The following is a 22137-nucleotide window of genomic DNA, read 5'->3' as shown; positions in this document are numbered from 1 at the left end:
GGAAGGTAATGAGTGAAGGATATGAGAATAGGAGTTAAAGTAAGAGAGGTTCAAATGATGATAGGCCCTTTAAGTCACCAAAAGGACCTTGGCTTTTACTCAAAGAGGGATGGAAACCATTGGAAGCTTGGAGCAAAATAGGGACATAATTTTGTTTAGGCACTGTCCATGTATTTCCTCCCTTATTTCTTAGAACACCTAGAGGTAATTCTTGGCTCTTCTTTTGTAGATAAGGAAAATAAGGCTTAGAGAGATTAATTTACTTGCCCAGGGTCATGCAACTAGTTACAAGGAGAGCCAAGATCAAGGAACCAAAAATCCAAGGCAGAGGGGTCCACTTCATCCACAGGCTAATTACTAATCACAATGTCTCTTGCTCATACTTTTCTCTCTTAAAGCGTTGGTTCTTCCAGGTATTCTCTGAAGGAGATGATACATGACAAACAGGACTTGGGCCTGCTGAGAACTGAATTTCATCATCACTTGAGCCCCATTAGAATCATAATGGCCCCATGCATGCGCCATTACTATAAGCCAACCACTGTGTCAGGTACTGTGTTGGGTGAAGAAAGACCCCCAAAAGATTTATACACAAAATCTCTGGAATTTCTGAATGCTGCTTTATTTGGGAAAAATAAAGCAGCATTTGTTGATGTAATAAAATCAAGGATCTTGAGATCAGTTAACCTGGATTATCTAGCAGGGCTCTAAATCCAATGACAAGTGTTCTTAAAAGAGAAAGGCAGAGAGAGATTTGAGACAGAAGAGGAGAAGACACACAGAGAGGAGAAGCTCATGTGAAGACAGAGCTAGGGAATGGAGTTACGCTGCCACAAGCCAAGGAACACCCGGAGCCCCCAAAGCTGGAAAAGGCAAGGAAGGATTCTCCAGCAGAGCCTTCAGAGTGAGTGTGGCCCTGGTGAAATTATCTCAAATTTCTGGTCTCCACAACTGTGTGAGAATAAATTCCAGTTGTTTTAAGCCACCATGCTTGAGGTAATTAGTTACTGCAGCCTTAGGAAACTAATATAGGTACTTAACATATTAGCACCAAATTATCTCCTTTGATCTATAAAGCAGGCCTTTTATTCCCATTCTACAATAAGGGCAATGAGGGTCAGCAAAAAACTGCTAGAAATGGCAGTTCCTGCCTCCCTGCTCACACTTCCTTCAGAAAGCATTCCCCATCCTCACCCTGGCTGACTGGACATCTGGCCAATCAGGCTCTCTCTGTCTCTGTCTCGCTCTGCCTTTCTCCGTCTGTCTCACTCTCCAATCTGAACCCAGAAATTATACTTAGACAAGACTGAATACTTGAACTGAAGCAAGTCCCCTTTTAGTCAGGGCCAAAGTGAGTCAGTTCCCAAGCAAGACATTTCAGCTTTGGAGGACAGTGAGAAGTCGTGGAAAAGGAAAGAAAACAGTCCATGGAGAGACCTGGGAAAGTGGAGCATACTCAGAGAGAAGCAGATGAGGGACCATGTGGAGCAAGCAAGCTGGAGACCTTAGTTAAGGATTTCCTCGTTCCTAGGAGGGCCAGCTCCACTCTGCCCTTCCTGGCAGAGCCTCTGTTTATGCCTTGCAAAGAATTAGGTAAAGACTCCTTTTCCACCCCTCATGGAGTACAGCCAGGATTTCAGTCCCACTGCAGGCTGGACTCCCCGCTGTCCAGGGCACAGACTGCACAAATATACACATCAGACCTGCTTTCTTCCCCTCACTCTCATGAGATCCCCTACAGCCCTACCGTAATTCCCTTTTTAACTTGACCTGGTTCCACTGCATTTCTATTCCTTGCAACCAGCAATCCCTGACCAGGACATAAGGACAACTTGCTCAAGGTCCCAGAGCTAATAAACAAAAGAAGTCAAGTGTAAAACCTGGTCTGGCCAATTCGAAAGCCCATCCTCTCTACAGGACTCATGATTCATGGGAAGGAGTTTGGACTTTTCCTGAAGGTAAAAAGAGATAATCACAAAGTTTCTCAAACATCAATCATTGATTGCTTGCCATATGCCAGACGCTATTCTAAGTGATTCACGTGCTTTAAAATTCGTAATTATTAAACTAAAAATGAGAATTCACACATCAGCTAAAACTACCCTGTATACCACTAGTGAGTATATGCCAAATATTTGTAAGACCTATATATTCATACTGCTTACTTCTCTCCCTCTTTTGAAAATGAGGATTTCAAAATATCTCAGTGAAAAATATCTAGTTCACCCCATAAAATGAAAAACCAAATAAACAAAATACCAGTCATTCAGAGTCTTTCTTAATACAATTAGTAAAATCTTTGTCATCAGGTTGAACATGCTCAGCTGACATGTAAGCCTTGTTCTATTTGAGTAGAGAGAAATGGCCTGCTATAAATTGGAGTTGGCCTAGAGCTTCTGAAATGCTCCCAAACTCCTATTTTTGAGACCAGAAGAAATGATGCAAAGCATATTTTAGATCTCGATCAGTTTCTCTAAGACTCCAAAGGGAAAACCATAGAAACTAGAGAGCACACACTAGCATTGTTCCTTAGGTTTATCAAAATGTCTTTTCCATATGCCTCCAAACAGACTCTGTTGACCTAGGCCTATCTTTCCAGGCAACAAAGAAATGCACACCAGCATCTCATTTTGATCTGGGCCTCGGCAGACCAGTTTTAATTAGCTGGCCTTGCTTACAAAAGGCTGGGAGAATACATGTGATACACATCTGAAACCTCACTAATATATATCATTATTTAAAAAATGCATGGCTTGCCCCATCACACCTCTCCTGCCCTCCCTCCCCACCAAAAAATAAACAACTGGCATATCCTTTTAGAACAAATTCAGCTGCGGCATCAAAAAGAGGCTAGAAAACTCTCCATTGTGCTCTTTTCTTCTGGCAGAATAATCTCTTAGCTAAAAGAAAAGAAAGCCTGCAGGGCCAACTAAAGACTTTTTTTTAATGGATCAGGATCAAATTTCCCCAAACCAGTGCTTGGCAGGAACTGTTCCAGGTAATGCTAATAGATGTGGCATGAAAGAAAGTGTTCTACAATAAAGTTTGGGAAATAATGCATACCACAGCCCCCTCTTGGAGACTCTCACAGGACACAGCACAATAAAAGCTCCCATTTCATACAACACCTTCTACCTAGCACAGCCTACAGAACAGTGATGTGCCAAACACCAGTTTGGGAAACTCTGATGTAAATGTTTCTCCACATATGGGCAGGGACCAGAGAACTACTAGATGCCTCTCTGAAATGTGCATGTACCTCTGCACGAGTCATTCCCGGGCGCGTCTTCAATACAACGAAACATGTATCCATTGGGCATACACTTTTGGTTTTTTCCCCATGGCCTCCATACTTTTCTAGGTATACCATGGAAGAAATAAGCCAGATTTTCTTTCCAGTGATTCATAAAAACAATGCTTTTTTTCAAATTTAAATTCAATTAGCCACCATATAGTACATCATTAGTTTTTGATGTAATGTTCAATGATTGATCAGTTTGGTATAACACCCAGTGCTCATCACATCATGTGCCCTCCTTAATGCTTTTAAGTCACATCAAACTTGCTTATGACTACAACAGTCTTTGAACTGGGCCTCCTGCTTCCACTCGCTTCAATCCCAGTCCACTGGGAGACCACAGGCTGGATAGCGATCTTTCTGGAACAGATTCAATCATACCGCCACTCTGTGCAAAGCCCACCCAGGACTCCCTACGTGGCTTATCAGGCTTTCCCTGGCCTAACCCCTGATCACCCTGGTGTCTCCCTCTCTTGAAGCTCAATCATGCTCTACTCTCTTACAGGGGTTCTCAGCCTGTCCCAGGATGGAATGCTGTGGATCTGTGAACTTTGATGGGAAAAATCAGCATTTTTATTTTCACTAACTGCTAGCTGAAATTTAGCATTTCCTGTGGCTATGAATGTAGGCAACAAACCAAAGTAGTATTATCAGTACCTGTGACTCCATCACTAGTGGAAATTATAAACCTGTTCATATGACAGTTGTCATCACTATCTTAAACTATGGTTTATACTTCAAACTTCAAAGTTACAGTAATTTTATTTTATTTTTTTTTTAATTTTTTTCTTTTTAGATTTTATTTATTTATTTGAGAGAGAGAGAGACAGAGATAGTGAGAGACAGCACAAGTGGGGAGGAGAGGGAGAAGCAGGCTCCCTGCAGAGCAAGGAGCCCGATGCGGGGCTCGATCCCAGGACCCCGGGATCATGACCTGAGCCGAAAGCAGTCGCTTAACCGACTGAGCCACCCAGGCGCCCCTATTTTATTTTTTAAAGATTTTATTTATTTATTTGTCAGAGAGACAGGGGGGCGGAAAGCATAAGCAGGGGGAGTGGCAGGCAGAGGGAGAAGCAGACTCCCTGCTGAGCAGGGAGTCTGATGTAGGACTTGATCCCAGGACCCTGAGCCGAAGGCAAACACTTAACTGACTGAGCCACCCAGGCGCCCCAAAGTTACAGTAATTTTAGACCCATTATTAAATTTTGTCATCGATGTGTTTATAAAGAAGCCCATATGTTTCTATATCGTTAATTTTATTTTTAAATACTTTGATATCTGTATTCCAATATAATTGGTTTCCTTTATAATCCCATGCATTTTATTTTAAGAATTTAAAACATTATTTTGAGGGGCACCTGGGTGGCTCCATCGTTAAGCAGCTGCCTTCGGCTCAGGTCATGATCCTGGGGTCCTGGGATCGAGCCCCGTATCGGGCTCCCTGCTCAGTGAGGAGTCTGCTTCTCCCTCTCCCACTCCCCCTGCTTGTGTTCCCTCTCTTGCTGTGTCTCTCTCTCTGTCAAATAAATAAATACAATCTTTAAAACAACAACAACAACATTATTTGACAAAGGGCTCATAAGTCTACAGCAGGTTGCCAAAGGGGTCCATGGCTCAGAAAAGATGAACTCCTACCTCAGTTCCTAAACACATCATTTTCTCTCTCCCTCCCTCTCCTTCTCTCCTACAGTCTTTCACATAAGATGTTCCTTTTTCTTCACTCTTCCTTGCACTTCACTAAAACACACTTTGTCAGTCAATTCCTCCTCATCTTTCGGAACCAGCCATCACTTTCTCTGGGAATTCTTTCTTGATATCTGGGTCAGCATTCTCCTATTTGGCCCCCAGCATTCTGAACACCTCCAATGTAGTACCTGCAACCATGAATTATGCTGACTTACTTGTGCAACTCTGTGATGACAAGGGCCAACCTGTGCTCTTCATCATTCTCTTCCCTTCACCTTGCACGGTGCCTGGCACATGGTAGCCATTCTACCTTTTTGTCACATCAATGGAAGAGGTGAGGTGCTTTCTTTCCTATAACAAAGTATTGGCACAACTGTGGCCAAAAGAGCTCCCACCAAACACAGACACTGACCTGAATTTCTGGTTTTCCATCAACGTATACAGTGCTGTTGTTGACCATTTCCACGATGGCTACTCCAAGATTGCACCGAATCCCAAAGGAAATGCAGAAGCCCAGCCCACTCATAATGGCAATGATGTAGCGCTTGGGAAGGCCACAGCAGTGGCAGCTGCAGAGGGGGGACCTCTGCCTGGAAGTTTGCACTGGTCTTCCTTCTTCATTCAGCTCAGTGTTATCTTCTTCCTCATTGGTCCCATCAATTTTTCTATAGTGGAAGAAAAATGGTCAGAGAAGAAAGGCCAGTATTAGAGAAAAAAGGAAGTATACTAGGCAAAAAGAAAAGGTCTACCAAAGAAGAAAAGGGGAAACCCAAAGTAGGATGCAGCCTGCCTTTTTAAAAGTTGTTATTGTCATGAAAATAAATAACAGTGGCTAAAATTACTGATATTCTGGGTATTGTATTGCACTTTAATAGGCATTAAGTCATTTTGAGTTCACAACAACTCCATGACATAGATGGTGTTATCTTGCCATTATACAGGTCAGGAAACTAAGTCATTTGAGGTGGGATGCAAATCCAAGTCCAAGTCTGTGTCCTCAACAATATGCTTTACTGAATTTCCTGCCAGAAGAGTATTGACAGATTTCATCCACGTTGCATGACCTAGTTAACTATTGCACTTGACCTTGATTTTAGTGTCACCTGAAGCATGCTAAAAAGATATACAGTAGAAAGTCAATCCATTTGCAGATTCTTTTCTTCCTCTTTATCTAAATCTTAATAAAATATTAGGTAGAGGTAGGGAGGCACATTTTCCTTCAATTTCTATCACTTTCTCCTCCAGCTACCTCCATTCTCATCGTCTTTTTTTAAGAAAACTCAGAAGTCACTTTCTTCAGTTCCCTACCTCGCATTCTCTCTTGGACCCATTCCAACCAGGCATCCCCTAACTTGTCCACCAAAACAGCTCTTCTTAAGGTCATCAATACCTTCCATTGACCTTTGACTCAATGCAATGGTCATCTTAGGTCCTCATGTAATCAGCCTATCAGTACTTAACACAAGTTCTTCCTTTATTTTCTCCCAAGAAACCACACTCATGTGCTCTTCCTCTTAATTCTCTGACCATTCTTTCTGTTTTGTCTCGTAAACTGATTCCCTACTTCCTTGACCTGTAAACACTGGGATGCCCAGGACTCAATTCAAAGATCTCTTTTATTTTCTATCTACACTCTGTAGGTGATCCTATCTGTGGGTTTTAGATACAGATCCCAATTTTCATAAATAGACTTATTTGACATCTCCTTGGACACACAATCAGCATCTCAAACTTAACATATCCAAGCTGAGTTTCCCGAAAAAAAATTAATTCCTGAAATCTTTCCCAAGTAATGATAATTTTGTTCCACCAGTTGCTCAGGCAAAAATCTTGAAGTCATCTTGGATGCTTCATTTCTTCTTCATCCTATACCCAAACTAGGAGCCAGTGTAACTTAGTTTGAATGTTTACTCTTCCACTTGCTTAGCTGTGTGACTTTGGCCTAGTTAACCTCTCTGGGCTTCTTCTGTTTCTTCATCCGTAACCTAGGAATTATAAAAGTAGTTTCTTCTTTGTGGGGTTCTTCTCAGGATTTTCATAAGTGGATTATTATATTTAGAACAGAACTTAATACATGTAAACACTCAATACAGACCAGCTACTTTTTTTACATTAATCCCCACAATCATTTAATGAGTCCATTCTGTTAGACTGAGCATTGATGCCATGTAATGTCACTTATACTGATGTCCAAGAATCATTTGGATCACAGGACTATTTATAATGCATAGCTCCGATGGTCTCCATGAATTTCTGGCATCAGAACATTTATAATTTGTATAGTATGGAAAACTGTTGCTCCAATGTTGACACACCATTACCATAGTATTAGCAGTATTAGCTAAAACAGGGATAATATATAACAACTACACTAATATTTATATAAAACAAATTCAGTTTTCTCTCTCCATTTTGTATAATGACCTCAATATGGTTAAAACAGCTCAGTGAGTGATAGGAAACTTAATACTTCCATTTGACATAAATACAACTGTAGTCCAGAAAGCAAGAGTGGATTGGCCAAGACCACAGAGCCAGAAGAGGGTAAAGGCAGGGTGGGAAGGCTTTCCCCTGACTATCAGGTCCACTGATTCCCTCTCACGTGTGCTTCCCGGCTCACCAGGCTGTGTTCTGTCTCAGTGAGCATCTGCATTCTGGACCTTGCCCTAGCCACCGTGGACAACCCAGTAGAGGAAAGTATTTAAGAGAACAAACTGGAATGAGAGAAGCTGAGTGCTATTTCTCCCATGTGCTAGCTCTATGACTTTGGCCAAGCTACTTGACAATTTGAAGCTACAATATGCTGGTATTAGCTTGCCAGGGCAGCCATAACAAAGTACCACACACTGAGTGGCTCAAACAACAGAACTTTACTTTTTCACAATTCTGGAGGCCAAAAGTCCAAGATCAAGGTGTTGGCAGGATTGGTTCTTTCTGAGGCCTCTCTCCTTGACCTGTAAATCGCCAAAACCATGAGAAACTCTTAACTATAAGAAACAAATTGAGGGCTGCTGGAGGGGAGGGGGGTGGGGAGATGGGTTAACTGGGTGATGGACATTAAGGAGGGTACGTGATGTAATGAGCACTGGGTGTTATATAAGACTGATGAGTCACTGAACTCTACCTCTGAAAGTAATAATACTCTATATGTTAATTAATTGAATTTAAATAAAAGATTAAAGAATTTTAAAAAAAGATGGCTGTCTTCACGTCACCTTCCCTCTGCATATCTCTGTGTCCAAATTTCCTCTTTTTATAATAACACCAGTCATTTGGATTAGGACCCACCCTAAAGACCACATTTTAGTTTAATTACCTCTTTCATTTATTTATTTGATTAATTTCTACATTCTTTTATTTTTTGTTTAATCTCTACATTCTTTTATTTTCTTTATTAAATTTTTAATTTTAATCCAGTATAGTTAACATATGGTGTTATATTAGTTGCAGGTGTACAATACAGTGATTCAACAACTCTATACATCACCCAGTGCTCATCATGATAAGTGTACTCTTTAATCCCCATCACCTATTTCACCCAAACCCCTACCCACCTCCCCTCTGGTAACCATCAGTTTGCTCTCTATAGTTAAGAGTCTGTCTCTTGGTCTCTCTGTCTTTTAATTACTTCTTTAAAGAACATATCTCCAAATACAGTCATATTCTGAGGCACTGGGGGTTAGGACTTCAACATATGAATTTGGGGGGAACACAACTCAGTGTATAACAAACCCCATCTCTAAAATGGGCTAATGGTCATAGCTATCTCATAGGGTTGTTTATGATTAAATGATATGATGCACATAAATTATTTAGTGCAGTGCCTGGTACATGAAAGAGCTTTTTATTGCCAGATGGTAAATACTACTATTATTGCTATTAATAAAATTATTACAAGTCATAAGCTCGGCATCTCTCTATAATCATGCAGATGTTTGGAGGAAGAGTAAGACAGACTAACATTTTCAGGCACCATGGAGCCTTGAGGAGCTTAATTAAAGACAGCCCCAGCTGCTATGCTCTGAACGCACCAGGGCTTTGGCTGGAGGACTACCTTCCCACAGGCTGCTCCCCACCAAGCACTGAGCACAGCAGGGATAGAGGGCAATCCCTTTCCTGCAAGAGGCAAGACTCGTCTGACAGGCATCTGGCTCCAGGGCTCCCCACTGGCCTTGCAAAACTTCCTAGTACTGGGGTATGGTCTGAGACTCTTCCTATAGAATCTTCCTTCCCTTTCTCCTACACAGATAGCATCACAGTCCAAATGTTCTCCCAGTCCCCCTCAGCTCTTTCCCCATTTTCCCTCAATAAATCTCTTATGTATCTGTCCCTGTCTTTGTAGAGAGCCTGAACCAACACAAGCACCATCTGTGTGCCTGATGCCATCTGGGATTTCCTGAGAGTTTCCAGAGGAAGGACACAATAGTAGAGGGGCTGAGAGAAAAGTAGTGTGATAAAGGGGAAGATAAGCTTCACGGAAGGAGGTATGGGCTCCCCAAGTAGCAGAACCTACAGCTGCCTGACCTTGAGCCGCCTCCTACAACACTACCCCAAGTTGGAGTAGGATGTGGGGAGCTGTGGAGAAAAGACTTGAGCGCTGGGTCCCAATTTCCCTTGCCCCAAGTGCTCGCGGAGCCACCAGACTTCAAGCCACTGTGCGACCGGGCACAAACATGGATCAACCACTAGAGGGACCCCCTGAGCTGTTTGTGTGTCCCTTGTACAACCTAGTTGTGGCAGGAAGGACTGACCCACATCAACAGAAAGTTCATTTCCACCAGGCTGGGGCTAAGAGTCAGATTTGATTTGTTTTTCTTGTATAGCCAAGCTCAGAGAGGAAGATTCTCAACCCCCTCCCCCTGTATGATGGAACAAGCCAGGCTTCATTGCCATCAGTCAACCCAGGTTTGATAGCCAGCTCTGCCAAATTGTACTAGTTGTGGGACTCTGGGCAAGGCAAGTTGGCCTCTCTAAATCTCACATTTCCTCATCTGTAAAATGAATGCGGTATTTATCTCACAGAGCTGTTGCTGAGATTAAATGAGCTTACACAACAATGAGTAAAACATTACCAGCACGAATGAGTAGACACTGATTCAGTGTTAGGGCCTACACCATCCCCCGTGTGTCCTACGTATTTCACACTTCTTCAGTTGGAGCATTTATCACATTGAGTTAGTTATTTGCTTTCATCAGCATAGTAGGTGTTGAGTAAATATTTGTTGATTTGAGAAAGTGAATGAGTGAATGAATGCCTCCCCAGGAGATGTGAGCATGTTGAAGGCAGGAGACATTTCTGACTCCTCTTTATTCCCAGGGTTCAGCGTATAGCCTGGACATGATTAATCCCTGTTCAACTGAATGGAATTGGTGGACCCCTTCCAGACCTCACTCCTGACTTGAAGCACTTAAATGCAGAGGTGAAGATCTGTTCACCCCTGCCCAGAAACTAGTTTGTTTGTTTTTCTAAAGAGGGTTGGGGTCATAAGAAGTGAAGGGCTTTAATTATCCAAAAGAGCTGTTTATCATATTAGGTGTTTTGGTGTTTGCCCGCACTTGGTCTGTAAGATCAGAGAATCTTCATTCTTGCCAGGGTAACATGTGTCTGGTTGTTTCTCCAAATGCAGAGAGCTACATTCTGTGGGTTGCTGGCCCTTTACACACTAGGAAAGTATAAGCCCAGTGTTCACAAACACAGTTGTCCAGTAAACATGTCAGCCCCGGGAGTCTAATTGCTTAAGATATGCTCCCTAGCCTTTAGGCACTTACAGAACTACTTACTTACAATTCATATGTACCCAGTAATTGTGGAGCAGGTTTGGTTTGGTTTTGTAGGCAATAAGGTCAACATTTGGAACACAAAACGAGCAGACTTACAGATCATTTTATGGCTTTTTAAAATCTATTCACTTGCTCACTTACGGTAAATGTTCATTATGGGCTGAATTGTGCCGCCACTGCCCGACCCTAAATTCTTACTTTGAAGACTTAACCCTCAGGATCTCAGAATGTATTGGGACAAAGGGCCTTAAAGAGTAATTAAATGTCGGGGCGCCTGGGTGGCTCAGATGGTTAAGCGTCTGCCTTTGGCTCAGGTCATGATCTCCAGGTCCTGGGATCGAGCCCTGCATTGGGCTCCGTGCTCAGCAGCGAGTCTGTTTCTCCCTCTTCCTCTGCCTCTCCCCACTACGCCTGCTCTCTCTCTCTCTCTGTCTCAAATGAATAAATAATAAAAAAAATTCTTAAAATCTCTCTATCTCTCTGTCTCAAATGAATAAATAATAAAAAAAATTCTTAAAAAAAAAGAGTAATTAAATGAGATTATATGGGTTGGCCCTAATGCAGTAAGACCTGCGTCCTTATAGGAAGAAATTTGAACACACAGACATCAGGACTGCATGTCCACAGAGGAAAGACCATGTGAAGGCACAGCGAGTAGGTGGCCTTGAGGAGAAACCAAACTGCCGACACCTTGATGTTGGGCTTCGAGTCTCTAGAACTGTAAGAAAATAAATGTCTCCTAAGTTACCCAGTCTCTGGTGCTTTGTGATGGCAGCTCAAGCAAACTAATACAGTATTAGGGGGCTGAAGGATGTTTACTACCTTCTACACTGGTACTGTGTGAGGTACCTATTTATATATACATCTATATACATAATCTCCCTTAATCCTCAGAACAATCTTGAGAGGTAGAATTCATCTCTCTCTTACAGCTTGGGAGACTCCGAACACTTCAAAAACTTGCCCAAGAGCACCCAGCTGCAGTGGGTAAAGTGGAAACACAACCCAGATTTGATATCAAGCCCCCTCCTGCCAGTATGCCCCAGGACCGAACTAGAAAGCACCTTACACATATCAAGGGCTTCACCTAAGTAGACATTTTTAAAGGTTTTGGAGAAAGAATATTGAAGAAGGATTGAGGAAACATGCCCTAGAGTCAGACAATCCTGTGTCAAATGCTGAATCCGGTATTTATTAGCTGTGTGAATGTCAGCCAGATACTTAACCTCTCTGAACCTCGGTTCCCTGAAAGGGAACAGGACTAATGTGAGCGCGAGAGGAGATAAAGTTTGTAAAGCATTTGGTATCATTCCTAGCGCTCTATAAATAATCAATAAATGGTAACTTTTAAAGAAGGGCGGGGGTACTTAAAATCTGACTCCCAGAGCTAGTTTGGGATTTGCAATAGTATCTCAACAGTGTGGCTCTCAGGACATCAAATTCTGAAAGATCTCAATAAAATTCAACTCCTACCCAGTCAATACTGTCATACTACCTGTATTTTTTTTTATTTTTAAAATTAATATTTCCCTCTTCCAGTAGACCATAATAAGTTCAAAGTCAGGAACCAAATATCCCTAGCACCTGGCACAGTCACGCAGATTTTGAAGTGTTAACCTCTTTTGATTTTCCTCCTGGTAATTTCATCCTTTCCTCTCCCCTCATTCAAGCAGAGAGTCAGTGATTATTAGCTAATCAGGGAATGATAAGATGGACAATAAGAAAAAAAATAAGAGTTAAAAGACTTGGTCTCTATGGCTTTCTCATTCCAAAAGCCTAAGCTTATAGGTGACAGACAGCTCAAAGTCCAGTCTAGTCCATAGACACGTTTTGTTTGTATGGTTTGGGGGGGGTTGTGGTTTTTCAGAATTTGGATTCATTTCCAGAGTTTAAAAATCAGGAGAGTGCTCCCAAATAAAAACAAAAAGATATGTTCAAGTCTTAACCTCTGATATCTGTAAATATGACTTTGTTTAGAAATAGGGTCTTTGCAGTTACAATCAAGTGAAGATGAAGTTCTATTGGATTAGGTTGGGTCCTTATCCAATGACTGGTGTCCCTATAAAGAGAGGGGAATTTGAACACAGACGCAGAAGCTCAGGGAAGAAGGCCAGGTGACCATGGAGGCAGAGACTAGAGTGATGTACGTGTCTACAAGCCAAGGAATGCCCAGGGTTACCTGCAGCCACCAGAAGCGAGGAAGAGGCAAAGACAAACCCTTTTTCAGGGGCTTCACAGAGAGCGTGGTCCTGCTGACACCTTGATTTTGGACTTCTGGCCTCCAGAACGACGAGTGGCACGTCGGGTAGCCGTGGTAGCAGAGATGGAAGGTATGTCTAGGATCCCACTCACCAAGACTGATGTAGCTACCACTGCTGTCAGCAACCAAACTAATGCTGAGCCCCTGATATGGCACAATCCCTGAGGAGACAAACCAGCTTGTTGGTGGCAAATTGTTTATATCAGACTCCTCCCATCTTGGAAAGGGTAGCAGTTCACCCTGACTGGGACTGACATATATTCCATATGTGAGCCTGCAAGTCTTGGCCTGCATCACTACCTGAGGATTCACAGAACCCTGATTATCCAACATGGGATCCCACATAACATCACCTAAGACCAAGACACACAATTTATGGCAAAGGAGGTACGGCAGGGGGCACAGGACAATGGTGCCACTGGTCCTACCACGAGTTGCACCGTGCCGAAGCTGGTGCAAAGGAAGCCTCTTAGAGATGCAGCTGAGGCCTCAGCTCAGAGAGGAATCCCTGTGAAGATAGGGTGCTGTCCTTCGGGATGCAGTATGTTCCATAAACCAACAGTTATTATAATGGTGCTGGGTCCCCAATAGGAGAATATATTGGTCTGAGAAACACAGGGTGGAAGTGGGAGTAGCCCACTTACCATCATGCCCAGTAACTCACTTACGGAATATCTCATCTCTTCAACTTAAGACTCTGTGGGTCCAGGAGCCCTGATGCCCACGGAAGAATTCTTCCACGTGGGATACAATAAAAATCCCATTAAATATAGCTATCACTGCTGCCCAGTCAGGTTGGGGTCCTCATGCCAAGACCAAAAGGCAAGGCCAGGGGTCACCGCAGTGGCGAGGCTGATTGAATTGGTCCTGATCTTCAGCAGGGGCAGGCCACAGCCCACGACTGACTGATGCAGAGATACAAAAGACTGGCCCCTTTGCTTAAAGGGACAGCTCAGTGCCAGTTATGCCACAGACCCTCCCCCTGTGATCTGGCCCCTATATATTACCTGAGATCATATCCTTGCTTGGTTTTCTCCTTTCCTACCCTGCCTCCCAATTTCCACCTCCGTAAATCACAGCCTAGGCTCTCCAAATCCCTGTCTCAGGGTCTACTTTTAGGAAACCCTAGCTAAGATAGAAGTGGAGTAAAATGAAGCAGGGGAGAGAGATGGGGAGGAGGGAAGAGGAGGAGGGAAGGAGGGCTTTCTCCTTAAATAGGATGGTCAGGAAAGTCCTCCCTGGGAAGGTAACCTTTGAGAAGAGACTTGAAAATAGGAGAATAAGCCATCAGGCAATTAGAAAAATTTTCAGGGTGAAAAACAGGATGCAAAAGCTGGCATAGGAGTGGGTCTGGGGAGTTTCTGTAAGAGTGCAGAGTGTGGCTGGAGTCGGGTAAGGCAGGAAAAGAAGGCCAGAGATGAAGTCAGAGTTCTCAAGTTCCCACAGATCAGGTAGGGCCTTAAAGGCCATTGAAAGGATGCTGGCTTTAATTCTGAGAAAGGTGGGAAACCATGGGGAGGTTTTGAGCAAGGGAGAGATGCAACCTGACTTTGCTTTACTAGAATTACCCTGGCCAGTTGGAAGCCAAGTTGCCTGAAGTTGTGCGGGGAGAAATAAATGATGGCACAGCCATTAGAACCTGGGCTCACCTGACCTCAGAGGCCGCTCTCACACACTGACATTTGGCAATGGAGTAGACAGTGCATGTCTGGTACATAAGTTGAATACACGGTCACTGCATGCTGAGGATGGACACAACACAAAAGAATTGATTCCATCTCTTTAAAGGGAAGATATAAACACTTATAAGGAGGCCAGGCACCCCTTCCGTTTCCCTAGGGAATACCACAATACTACAACTGATTAGGAGAAAAGCCCATACTTGCCATAAGATCCAGAGGTTGCTGGCTACATTGCAGCCCAAGTAACTCCCTGAACCTAAATGAGTCATTAAGTTTCAACACAGTAAGTGGGAAGAGCAAAGACAGAGAGGTCACAGAGTGTAATGACCAAGAATGATGGGCAGAGAACATCTGGTCTGAAACCCAGTTCTGCCACTTAGAAGCTATGTGACCTTGGGTAACTTACTTAACCTCTCTGTGCCTCAGATTTCTCATCTAAAATGGTTAACTGCAATAAGCCCCACCCCATAGGGTTTAATGGAATTAAATGTGTTTACAGGGCCTGGAATAGATAATGTCTGCCATTATTATTTTATTATACATAAGCAATTAGAGGACACCCATATTGTCATGTAAATTGAATAAATCTACATGTCAATTTCTAGATAACAACTTCCAAATTTAATGCCTTCTATGTCATCTGTTCTAATACTGGACTATAAGTGAGCATATTCTTTCTTCCTACACTTCTGAAATATTATTGAACTTTTAGCTGATGAAATTGTTCAGCTGCTTTTTATCAATGACTCTTCTCCAGCAAGGCTAACAATGCCTGACTGTAATCAGCCCATGTGTGAACTTCAAATGCTTCCCTATGCATTTGCCACTCCCCTGATCATGAGGAACTCTTGGTAATTAAAAAGCACCCCAAGAGGGGAGCCTGGGTGGCTCAGTCGGTTAAGCACCCAACTGTTGGTTTCCGTTCAGGTTATGATCTCAGCGTGGTGAGATCGAGTATTGAGCGGTCAGCGCAGAGTCTGATTGAGATTCTCTCTCCCTCTCTCTCTCCCCCTCTGCTCCTCTGCCCTCAATGCATGTGTGTGCTCTCTCTCTCAAATAAATAAATAAAATCTTTTTTTAAAAAAAGCACCCCAAGAATTCCATTTAGATGATGATTTCAGTTTTCTTCTGATTTTTTTTCCCCATTGGATTCTGCTAACTGGTTTTAGGTGAAAAAATCAGCAAGGGGAGGGAATGTTCATCATATACCAGGCTCTGGGCAAGGCACTTTATATATAAATATCTTATAGACAAGGTGAACACCAAGTGTGTGACAGAGTTGGTCTCCCTGGAGGAGCCCTAATTCTGGAGCTCTGCTCAAAGACTGTCAGAGCTTACTTAGGGTCAACTTGGGTTGCTAGTCAATTAATGCCTTTTTTTTTTTTTTGCCTTCCTCTGCCAATAATTTCCTTCTAGGATCACAGAAAGAAGGGGTTCGAGTTTGGCTCTATTTTTTCTCAAGTCATCCTACTATTAAGCCAACAGTGATAACATCTCTCAAGTCATCCTACTATTAAGCCAACAGTGATAACATCTAGCATGCATTTAGTGCATTCTGCATCTCAAGCCCTGTTAGCCATTTATCTATTGTGCTGTGATTCACTTCCAAGGAAACCATCCAGAGACCTAAACACATAGCTCCTTTTCGGGTTGAGGTAGTACAACTTGGAAATTATGAATTTTGTTATATTCCTAAGCAAACCAGTGTGGCAAACAAAAGAATCTTCAAGTAGATCATCTAATCAAACACTGCAAAACCAGCTCTTAGAATAAGTCTCTTACCAAAGAAAGTGATTTAATTTCAAAAAAAAGCAATTCAACTTAATATTGGAAAGAAAATTCTTAAGTGCTTCCTTGTCAAATATTGTATAAACTAAGGTGCAGAGTTTGATGATTATAATGGGGACTGTAATTGACTATAGTCCAAAGTCATGGTTTTTGTTCTTGGCTTTGTCAGATTCCTTTGTCCTCATACTTGAATATGACAACCAAGCCATTGTGCCTTCCTTTTTCATTTTTAATCAAATGAACACCACCACAGTAAGATGGACTTTACCTGGGGAGTACAAAACACAAGGCTAAAACATTCTTCAAAGAAAAGGTCATTATAATCACTTCCTATGTTTGGCTGGTTTATCCTGCTGTCAGCTAGGTTTTTATCTATACACGGTAATTCAGCGTGGGTCTAATTGAAACCTTTTTGTTTTAAACTTTTAAATTAAAGGAAGGGCTGAACCCAGTTCTCTTCCTATGAAAATTCATCAAGAGTGATACAGTGGAGGGCACCTGGGTGGCTCAGATGGTTCAGCGTCTGCTTTCAGCTCAGGTCATGATCCCAGGGTCCTGGGATTGAGTCCCACATGAGGCTCCCTGCTCAGAGGGGAGCCTGCTTCTCCCTCTGCCTCTCTCTCTGTCTCTGTCTCTTAAGAATAAATAAATAAAATCTTAAAAAAAAGAGTGATACAGTGGAAATTTAACACTGACAGGAGCCCCTGTGTTATAAAACCCAAGGAATGGAGTGAATCTCTGTGTGCCTACAAATAGTCCTTTGCATGCTAAAGTTGTTTTTTTTTTTTTAATTTAAGGGATACCATATAAAAGTTAAAAGGAGATGCCAGATGGCATTTTCACTCATCAGGATTAGAAATAGTCATTCAAACATATAAAAATCTTATCAGGAGTATTTTTCACATTTATTTATATCTAGGGTTTAAAGAAGTCACCTTACCTTGTACATAAGGACTGCTTATTAATTCATCTATAAAACCTAGAAAGGCTATATCTATTTAAAAAATCACAAATTAAAATGTCACATCAATTCATTCATTTGCGGCAAACTCTCCTTCCAATAATTATGTATTTTACTTTAAAAAATATTTATTTTTTGGTTTGGACAAAAACATTCATTTTAATGATAGTACATAATATTTTCCCACTGTAACCATGTAAGTTTTTTTTACCTAAATACTAAGTTTTAAAGATACTTTCTTCAAACTATTGTGTAACTCTTCTTTTCTTTCAAAACCATACAATCAGCAACCACCCTATATAGTTTATATCACAAGCTAAACACATCTAATTTTCATTTATAGTGAAAATTTCTTAAAAATTATTTCAACTAAAAGCATAACCATGTAATGGGGTTCCTGATTTTGTCATTATTATTGAATTAACAGGAAATATTATCTCCCTATATCTTTTCTGATTCAATGCCAAACACACAATATACAAAATCACCGGCTCTGCCATATAAGCAGAATGTCTGTCTTGTTATTTTCCTAATTCAATCTTATACTTTCGAGGCATCTTTTTTTTTTCCCTCCAGAGACAGTGTATTGGAGCTGGAAGGGGCTCTAAAAGCTGTCTAATCGGACCTACCCATTCCTTTTTAAAAATGTGACTTTTTAAAATATGAAGCAAAGTCTTTCAAACACTGGCAATGTGAAACTACTCAGAAATAAACCTAAAGTTTGCGTTCAGACTTTACCTTCGTAAAATCCCCAATGAATCTCCCACGGCGTTCTTCACTCCTTCCTTTCCAGGTTTCAGAATTTTTTCTTTGAAGGTATCAAATGTTTTAAAAGGCATTTTGAATGGGTGAGGGGGACCTCCAAGCATTAACAGTTAAATCTCAGAAACTGTCATCCTTTCTCATTTCCAGCGTGGGGACCACTCTGCTCTCCTCCTAGATGAGTAACCTGAAGTCAGTTCTCATGGAGGTAACTACTTAACATCAGAAAGGAAATGAAACCCAGCCCAGAGCTTCCAAGATGAAATACCCCCAAGTCCCCCCCCACCACCACCACCAAAAAAAGAAGCCAAGCAGTGTCTGGCTGGGAGAGCAGTCCCTTGAAAGCTAGAGCTCAGCAGCAGCCCGTGGCACTGTCTCAGGCAGCCACTCTCAGGCAGAGTGCAGCCTCGCTCCCTCCCCGGGGCTGCAGCTGGAGAAGCTGAAGTGGGCTCCAGCCCACGAGGTGTCCTGAGACCAGCAACAGCATCTGCAGCCTCTCTCCAGCCCCTCCTGCTGCTTTTGACCACATCCCTCTCCTGCCTCACTCAGCCCAGCCCATGGCTCTCACTGAGTGATCCTTTCCAAGGTGATGCTATAGTAACCAGCACAATACCTGCCCCTCAGCCGCTGGGGCTTATTAATGGGCTGTCAGCCAGAGCAGACACCCAGGGTGAAGTGAATGAAGCATTTACAAGTCTCTGCTTCTCTGAGGTCTAGCCTTACAGACGGGCTCTCAGCCACCCCATTACGCCTCATATGTCCCTCGTGGGAGCCATGAAACAGTTTCTCAGCCAGACACTAGTGTGGATGTGGTCCTTGGAGCAACACTTGCGCTCCGGGGGGCTAACTGCAAGTATCTAGGAAGGCATTCATTTGCTCCCAATCAACAGAGCAGGATCTCTCAAGGTGTGGTGTGGAGGTGCCATTGGGACCGCCTAACTGAAGGTATTGGAGCCAGTCCTGGTACGTGCTTAGACCTCTTCATGGGTCCTCATTGTCCGCAGGAGAAATCCAAATTCTTTATTATTTATCATGGCTCACAAGGCCCTCCATGGGACCCCTGCCTTGTTTCTTGTCACTCTGCTCTTCATATCAGCCCTTCACTGAATTCATGGAGCCCCACATAGCCTCCAGGGTTTGCTCAAGTTGTACCCTCTGCCCCGGTAACACTCCACACCCTTCATCTGGGAAGTGTCAGGGGATTCTTAAGTCTCACCAAGACATCTCTTCCTCTAGTAACCCTCAGCCACAAGATGTCCCTCCTCCACGCCTCCAAATCACCTGGCCTCTACCCTGGTAGGACCTGGCACATAGTGGGGTATAACCTAAAGGGTAGTTGGAGTGGGGTTAAAATAGCACATGTTGCTCCCATATTTATTGGCAGCAGGTGACACCTCTGTAAACGACACTGCCATGAAGAAACAGTGCTTTCATCTGCAAGGCTCCAGTGCTCCAATCTCCCAGTCTGCACACGCCTGACAAGTCCTGTGCTGTGGGCTCTCAGATTGCCCAAAAGTCACGTCCACAGGACTGGGCACTGCCAACTGCAAGCTGCAGTCCAACCCTTCTTCAAGATTTGAATTAAGTTATCTAAATCAGAGCTGGATCCTTGGTAGATTAAATACTACTACCAATAATAACTATTATTATTATGGCTAAAATTTTATCGAGCTCTATGGCCCAAATGCTGTTAAGCATGCTTCATGTATTATCACAATCCTCCCAACACTGCTTTGTGATTAGTAACTCATTTTTCCCAATTTCACGAACAGGAAACTGAGGCAAAGAGGTTAGACTTGCCAGGTGTCAGATCCAAATAGCCTGGCTACAGCTGTTCTCACCTGTCTCTCTTTGTGTCTCTCTCTCTCTGTTTCCTCCCCATCACACCCTCCGCTTTGCCTCCTCTGACTTTACTGAGGGATATTTTGTATATTGTATAGTCCATCCATTTCAAGTGGACAATGATTTTCAGTAAATTTACCAAATTGCGCAATAATGGTGGTTATTATGTGCTTATGCTAAAGCACAAAGCAGATAGAATGGATCTATCACCCCCCAAACATCCCTTATGTTCACTGTTAATCCCCATCTCTCATCCCTACTCCCAGTCCCAGGCAACCATTAATCTACTTTCTGGCTCTATAGATTTGTCTTTTCTGGACACTTCATATAAATGAAATCATACAATATATGCTCTCCTGTGTCTGTTCTTTCACTTATAATAATAAGTATAATACTTATGCTTTACTTTATACTATAGTAGATTTTACCATACTATATATAATACTTACACTGCCTTCCTTCACTTATAATAATCACGTATAATAATCACGTATAATAATCACGTATAATAATTTTGAGGTTTGTCAAGTCACAGCTCATATCAGTAGTATGTTCCTTCTTTTTTTCTTTTCTGTGGAATATTTCACTATATGGGCTTACCACATGATGCCTGTCCATTGACCTGTTGATGGACATTTAGGTTGTTTCCAGTTTCAGGTTATTATGCATAAAACTGTTAAGAACATACCTGTGCAAGTCTTCACATGGACATATCTCTTCATTTCTCTTGGGTAAATACTGGGAGTGAAATTGCTGGGTCATACCGTAGGTATATGTTTAACTTCTTAAGAAAATGCCAAATTATTTTCCAAAGTGGCTGCATTATTTTATATTTCCACCAGCATGTATGAGGGCTCCCATTTCTGCACATCCTCACCAATATTTGCTATCTATTTTAGTATAACCATTCTAGTGGGTATGAAATGGTATCTCATTGTGGTTTTAATTTGCATTACCCTGATGACTAATGACATTGATGACCTTTCCATGTGCTTATTAGCCATTTTTATGTCTTTTTTGGTGAAATTTCTATTCAAGTATTTTAACCATTTTTTAAATGAGATTTTTGTCTTATTATTGAAGCGTATATGTTTTCGATCCTCTTTTCAGATTATGTGTTCTGCAAATATTTTTTCTTGGTCTGCCATTTGTCTTTCCATTTTCTTCATGCTGTATTTTGAAGTACAAAAAATGTTTAATTTTGATGAGGTCCAATTTCAGTTTTTTCTTTTACAGACTGTGCTTTTGTTTATATATCTAAGTAATCTTTGACTAACCTGAAGTCTTAAGGATTTTTCTCCTAATTTTTCCTCTACAGGTTTTGTTTCAGCTCTTAAAGTCCATGATTATTCCAAGCTCATTTTTATATATGGTGTGAGGTAAGCATCTAAATTCATCATTTTCCATGTGGATATCCAGTTGTCCCAGCACCATTTGTTAGAAAAGCTATCCTGGATTAATTGCCTTGGCACCTTTGTCAAAAAATCAGTTGAACATAAAAGTCGATTTCTGGACTGTCGATTCTTTCTATTGATCTTCATGTCTATCCTTACACCAGTATCACAATGCCCTAACTATAGCTTAATAATAAGTTTTGAAATTGGGAAATGAAAGCCCCTATTATTTAAAAAAATTGTTTGGGCTATTCTAAGTCTTTTACACTTCCATATAAATTTTAGAAGCAGCCTGTCAGTTTCTGCAAAAATTCCTGTCAGCCATGTGCTCTTAAAAGGATAGTTTCTGGCCACCAAATTTGCCATCCACAAACCCTCAAGGCTGAGAATGCTAAGACCCCAGGACATCACACATCCGATCACTCCACCAAGTCTTTACCTGTTTCCAAAAAAGCTCACTCATTCATCAAAAGCAAATCCAGGGGCACCTGGGTGGCTCAGTCGGTTAAGCGTTTGCCTTTGGCTCAGGTCATGGTCCCAGGGTCCCGGGATCAAGCCCCACATCGGGCTCCCTGCTCCGCGGGAAGCCTGCTTCTCCTCCCTCTCCCACTCCCCCTGCTTGTGTTTCCTCTCTCGCTGTGTCTTGCTCTATCAGATAAATAAAATCTTTAAAAAAATTTTTT

General features: G+C 42.1%; 1 protein-coding gene across 2 annotated transcripts in view; it reads right to left on the bottom strand.

The window, feature by feature from the left end:
* The window catches only part of SLC17A8 (solute carrier family 17 member 8), a 45351-nt gene extending 27053 nt beyond the window's left edge, over nucleotides 1-18298 (bottom strand). Inside the window, exons 1-2 of one of the 2 annotated variants that reach the window (XM_028121643.2) lie at nucleotides 18195-18298; nucleotides 5397-5649 (exon numbers count right to left, since the gene is read on the bottom strand). In XM_028121643.2, coding sequence (XP_027977444.1) covers nucleotides 5397-5649; nucleotides 18195-18295 — 354 coding nt within the window. In that variant the 5' untranslated portion in view covers nucleotides 18296-18298. The remainder of the gene's footprint in view (nucleotides 1-5396; nucleotides 5650-18194) is intronic. The other variant, XM_028121644.2, reaches the window with a different exon arrangement.
* Nucleotides 18299-22137: the final 3839 nt, after the last annotated feature.

This window comes from Eumetopias jubatus, unplaced genomic scaffold (assembly GCF_037043125.1).
Source record: "Eumetopias jubatus isolate StellerSeaLion01/CBP00866 unplaced genomic scaffold, mEumJub1_p1.0 scaffold_8, whole genome shotgun sequence".
Lineage (NCBI taxonomy): Eukaryota > Metazoa > Chordata > Mammalia > Carnivora > Otariidae > Eumetopias > Eumetopias jubatus.
This window is presented reverse-complemented; position numbering and strand designations above follow the sequence as displayed.